A 6,000-nucleotide genomic window follows, 5' to 3' on the forward strand; every position below is an offset into this window, starting at 1 on the left:
TGTCAGGTCAAGAGCATCTGATGAGGCAACACACGGGACCAGGCCTGAGTCAATGCTCTGAGCTGAAGCAGCAAGGAAAAGATTTAGGGACTTGGTGACCAGATTTGGAAAGAAGAGACATGAAAATAAAATGGCAATGACAGGTTATGTGACAGTATACGGATGAGAAAGGCATGGGGAGGTCTGGATGAATATTAATGCACATCTCAGGGGTGAAAATTGTATTCCTACTGCCTGTAAGGCATTTGATTGTAATGTGTGCATAAGCCATACATCTGCTGTGTTAGGCTGAGGCTAGAGGAGAGCTGCTGCTGCCACCTCAGCTGCTGCAGGGCTCTCAAGGCACATTCAAACAGAACTTTCAGGAGACATATACAGCTTGTGCAGGAGAGAAGGATGCAATGGTGCATAAATCAGAGATCATTCCAAAGAAGAGGTGAGGCTACTCTCATTTGAGAACTGGCCACTGGTTTGTAGGAGTATCTTCAGGGAGAGGAGTCTGAAATAGAAATATGTGCCTTATAAAATGGAAGAAAAGGGCCAGAAGTTCCATAACGAGAGGAAAAACTGAGTATTTTGTATTTCCATAAAATGTAGGCCAGGGCATGGGCAGGAGTAGGCAGTAGAAGGTCTTAGTATCATCAACTAAGTTCTGGTGGCTCCAGTTTCTCACAAAATACCATTTTGACAACTTGCCTTCCTTTTTTAAACCTTGTCTCTCACAGATTCCAGTTCTGAAGATATCAGTTCTGAGCATGAGGGCAGCTATTCAACCCAGCTGGTGAAGGGTTACTGTGCTGAATGCCTGTTTCTAACTTAAGACTCGAGTCTCAGTTCCTGTGGCCTCCATTTTGAAAGGCTCAGTCTAACACATCCTAAATTAACTCACCAGGCAGCAGAGTATGAAATCGGACATGACCGATCGATCCTCGAGCATTGATCCAAAGCTAAACTAATGGAATGTAAAGAAAATGTAAGACTCTATTGTACTGTAAAGGCTGCCTGTTTAGCCATTTTACAAAATAAAACTCCATTTGGGAGCTGGATGGAAGTGTAAAGTTCAAAGAACTGACTAAAACAAGGCATAGGGACTTCACAAACTGCTGCTGTACAGATTAAGCCTTGGGGGAATGGCTTTATTAGATGCCACTGACTACAATAATTGCATGATAATTTTGGCTAGAGGCACCATCCTATCATCCATCCTATCATCTGATGATTTTTAAACTGTGCATGAATAGTTTAGACAGAGTGATCTTGGCACCCAGCTGCACAGAACTGAGAAGCCTGTTCCATGTACCACGTCTATGCTTGGGCTCTTGGGGAAAAGGAAAAAAAGGAAAAAAAAGATGTCCTAGGACTCCCTAAGAGACATCTCTGAGAAATAACAACAAGCAGTTCTGCATGCTCCTTCTGCAATGCTCTAAGAGATTAACCAGGGGCATTCTCCTAAGGTAAGTGGCAGAAAAATAATTCTTTCTAGGGCTGTATGGAGCAGGCAGGTGCCTGTCAGTCTTGAAGTAATGCAAATTAAAACCATGAGTATTTGCATCTTAACATTTAACTTCTGACAAGAAATTAAAAGTTTAATGCTGCTATTTCATACCTCAACTGATGCAAACATGGTATGAATGTCACATAGAAGTGATTAGAATAGTAGCAAATTACAAGATGATTTTTAAAGTAGCGAAATCAAAAAATAAAGGAACTTCCTCCAAGAGAAATTATGGATTTCCATCTGGTTCTAACTGATTACATAATGAATTTTTATTGTTTGAAATAACCATACAAAAATACTTGGGCAGACACAAAGCTAGATGGTATAATGAGAAATGTCTCAGGTATGTACTTTCTATACTGAAAATGATATATTTCTATTCTACAGTGCTAGTGGTATAGAAGAGGCTGTACTACTAGAATTTCTAGTCTACTAGTAAACTGGAAGTAATGATATAATTGATATTTAAGATTGCTGTCTTACAGTAAACTGAAATTACTCTGTTAGAACTCAATTAAGACCAGGGAAGGGGACAGAAATGGAAAAATTAGAAGCGTGTTGCTATGACAAGGTTGTGAAGTAGTTTGTGCTGATTTCTTAGAAATGCTGGCTTTTGTGGCTCTAAACTAACTTCTTTATTTTATACTCAGTATTCACTGTGTCATTATTTTTTCTGAAAGTTCTATCAGTGTCCTAGTATCAAGGGCTCATTTAAAGAGTGAATTTATACCATTCCTACCATTTAATTTCTTCTGTTGGCTTTTATAATGCAAAGGTAAGGATAGTTATTTAAACGATGGTGGAAACAACTCAAGAAACAAAACTCTGTCGAGCCAGAGTGATATGTTTAGACAGCTTCCTTGCCCTGAATAGTTACATCCACTTTCTGTTCCAGACATAAACTTTCTGTTCCAGTTTCTGCTGCTAGAGAATTCCATCTTTGGGATTAAAACATATTTATCCCTGAATTTACGTTGTAGCATCACACATAGGGTTTTGTTGTTTGGCTGGGGTTTTTTGCTGAGTCAATCAATTTCAGTGAGGGATCAGCCCCTTGCAAGGCAGTGAATATGCCTGAAGCTCCTTTGCTTAACTGCTGCATTGGACTACAATAATTATTGCTGACTTTCTGTTTTCCTCCTGTTCTCATTGCAATGATATGCGTGGGAGGAAAGGAATGGGGAAACAAGATATTCTGGGTGCATAACAGCACCTAAGAGATTGCTTGACTAGATGTGTTTACTCAGCCAGTTCTATGTGTGAAAATTCAAATTTGCAGACCAAAACCAGTCCCAGAAACATAATAATAAAGTCTGTAGGATGCCTATGCTTAGAATGACTTCATTGCCAGTTACAACTGAATTTTTTTACTTGCGGTGTGGATAAATATAGCCTTGAAGCAAAACTGAACTTCCTGGGATCATGTCATGAGCCAAGCCGTATTAATAATGGTGATATCACCCAGCTATGCTATCATTTAAATATATACAAGATTTTGGGTGCATCAACCAGCCAGATCTTTGAAAAACATCTTAGAAATTGTACTTTACTAAAGATTGTGGTTTAGTGGAATTTGGGATGTTTTGAAAATATTGTAGCATAAAAGAAATTCAAGTGTGAACCCCAAGGTAGATATGATCCCAGTTGCTTCAATAATTTATTGTCATATTAGCAGAAAAAGGTCCAGGGGCACAACACCAAACATGCAGGTGATTCACAAATAAACAGTCAAATATCTTGCATTTCAATTCCCCACATTACCTGAAGCTCCAAAAGAAAAAAGCTTCAAAAGAAGCAGCTTGTAGATCAAGTAGAACATAGACCAATTTGCTTATGAATCAGTTTCTGGGACAGAGACAGTTAAAAAGATTTTCACACACGCACTGTTAAAAACCTCCGCATCACTCTGATTCAATTATCTCATATGTTACAATTTATAATTAAGATGCAGCAAAACTTGATGCATAAAAATAAAGGTATTAACCCTAGGAGCACTCAGTTTATTGTTATTATCCTAGAACTGAGACTGCAAATGTACAGCTATGTGTAAATCAGCTATGTATTTGTAGTTTCAGAGAGAAACTTGTGAATTGTTACCTGGGTAGATGGGAAAGTGTTGGATGGGTGACACTAAAATTGCTACTACCTTAGGCTAAAAAAAGAAACTGTTTTTAAGTCACAGTTATAGGACACTTCTCAAAACTTTATCAAAAAAATTAAAACCAAGAACATAATTTATTGTGGCAAAACTATGACAAATCCATAGTCAATATGGAGTGGAGTGGGTGTGGAATTAAGCTGTAGTTGGCAAATAATTTTCCAGGTGGGAAAAAAGTCATCTTCACTTGTAGTGGGAAGAAAAGTATATAAAGCTATGGGCAGTTATGGAGTACTGTGGTTTATAACTGAAATAATATCTCTTAAACTTAAAATAATCTCACATGTACATCTTTGACCAGTAACCATGAAGTTTGAATTAATCTAAAGGCTCAGTAAGCAAAAAGTAATGACGAACATCTAAGAGCTCTCCAGCTACCAGAAGAATGTATGTGAAACACAAATATTGAAATTAACAAAAATACCCAAAAACAAACAACAAAAACTAAAAATGGCCATTTCCAAAAGAAATCCACCACTGCATGAGAATAACTTTTTTTCCCCCCCAGATATGAACTTCTGACCATGGGGGACTGGAACTTGTTGGGCAGCATCCTTGAAGAAGTGCACATCCACTCCACCATAGTTGGCAAAATCTGGCTCACAATCCTGTTCATATTCCGGATGCTGGTGCTGGGAGTGGCTGCTGAAGATGTCTGGGATGATGAGCAGTCCGAGTTCATCTGCAACACGGAGCAACCTGGCTGCAACAATATCTGCTACGACAAAGCCTTCCCCATCTCTTTGATCAGATACTGGGTATTGCAGATCATATTTGTCTCCTCCCCTTCTTTAGTGTACATGGGCCACGCACTCTACAGGTTAAGGGCCCTGGAGAAAGAGCGGCAGAACAGGAAAGCCCACCTGCGGGCTCAGCTCGAGGACCTGGAGCCCATGCTCGAGGAACACAGGAGGGTGGAGAGAGAACTGCGTAAGCTGGAGGAACAGAAGAAAGTGAATAAGGCACCCTTGAGAGGGTCCCTGCTGCGCACCTATGTCCTACATATCCTGACCCGGTCGGTGGTCGAGGTGGGCTTTATGATAGGTCAGTATCTTTTATACGGGTTTCACATGTCTCCCCTTTACAAATGCACACGGCCCCCCTGCCCTAACACGGTGGATTGTTTTGTGTCCCGACCCACAGAGAAAACCATTTTTATGGTTTTCATGAACAGCATCGCCGCCGTCTCCCTCTTCCTCAACATCCTCGAAATCGCCCACCTGGGCATCAAGAAGATCCGGAAGAGCCTGTGCGGGCAGCCGCTGTGGCCGGCGGGCCCTTCCGAGGAGGATCCCAGCGCGTACAACTCCAAGAAGAGCTCGGTGGTGCCCCCGCCGCCCTGCCTGGCCAGCAACGCGGCCCCGCCGCGCCCCGCGCCCGCGCCGCTCCCGCCGCCCGCGCCCGCCGCCCCCGCGCCGCCCCCGGCCCGGCAGCACCGCGGGCAGCTCCGGGCCACGCCGCCGCCGCGCCGCCGGCACCACGGACAGCACCAGCCGCCCTCGTCCAGCAGCGAGGAGGCGCCGCGGGCCGCCCCGGCGGGCGGAGGGGCAGGAGCGGCGGGGGCGGCCGCAGCCGCTCGCCGGGCGCCCCGCAGGCAGAGCCGGGTGAGCGCCTGCCGCGACCTGGATGAGGAGCGCGGCGACTCCCCGGACAGCGGGCACTGCCCCGGCACCCGCAAGTCCAGCTTCCTGTCCCGCGTGCTCACCGGGAGCCGGGCGGGCAGCGACAGCGAGAGCACCGCCTCCCGCCGCGGCTCAGGCCCCGGCCCCGGCCCCGGCCCCGGCCCCGGCCCCGGCTCCGGCTCCGGCTCCGGCTCGGAGGGGCAGCGCCGCGAGGAGGGCGCGCCCAGCCCGCCGGCCGCCGCCTCGGGACGCCGCCTGTCCATGGCAAGTAGCGCCCGGGACAGCCCGCGGGAGGGGGGCGGCGGGGGGCCGCGGCAGCCCGGGCCGGCCCTGGGGAGGAGGGGGCGAGCCGGGGGAAAGAACGGCTCGGGCAGGACTTCCAGCACAGCCCCAGCCCCTCGCGGCCCCCCGGACAAAGCCAAGCTCCCAAACGCTCGGCCCCCTTCTGCCGTGACAGCAGGAATACCAGGGAATTGCTGAGTCCCGAGGAGCTCTAAGTCACCGAATCCCAGCTTCTTTATATACTCAGTCCATCATCCCAATCCACTCGACGAGGATTGTCCCAAAGAAAACTTCTTCAGCTCCAGCCAGTGTAAGAAAGAGAAGCCAAGAATGCATTGAGTTCAATGACACAACTTCTCTCGGTTTCAGGTTTGTCTCAGAGGTGGTCGCCAAGTCCAGTAATTGTTCAATGAATGAATCAAAAGATCTACATGTAAAAA

At 46.0% G+C, this 6,000-nt stretch overlaps 1 protein-coding gene across 1 annotated transcript; it reads left to right on the forward strand.

Annotated features, from left to right (window-relative positions):
- Positions 1-4,180: 4,180 nt before the first annotated feature.
- Positions 4,181-5,758, forward strand: GJA10 (gap junction protein alpha 10). Its single transcript, XM_005483999.3, has one exon. The coding sequence runs from the start codon at positions 4,181-4,183 to the stop codon at positions 5,756-5,758; it is 1,578 nt and encodes a 525-aa protein (XP_005484056.2).
- Positions 5,759-6,000: the final 242 nt, after the last annotated feature.

Source organism: Zonotrichia albicollis, chromosome 3, assembly GCF_047830755.1.
Source record: "Zonotrichia albicollis isolate bZonAlb1 chromosome 3, bZonAlb1.hap1, whole genome shotgun sequence".
NCBI lineage: Eukaryota > Metazoa > Chordata > Aves > Passeriformes > Passerellidae > Zonotrichia > Zonotrichia albicollis.

What these genes read in the sequence shown, in the direction of transcription:
- GJA10 (XM_005483999.3), top strand. Translation starts at nt 4,181, where the DNA reads ATGGGGGACTGGAACTTGTTGGGCAGCATCCTTGAAGAAGTGCACATC.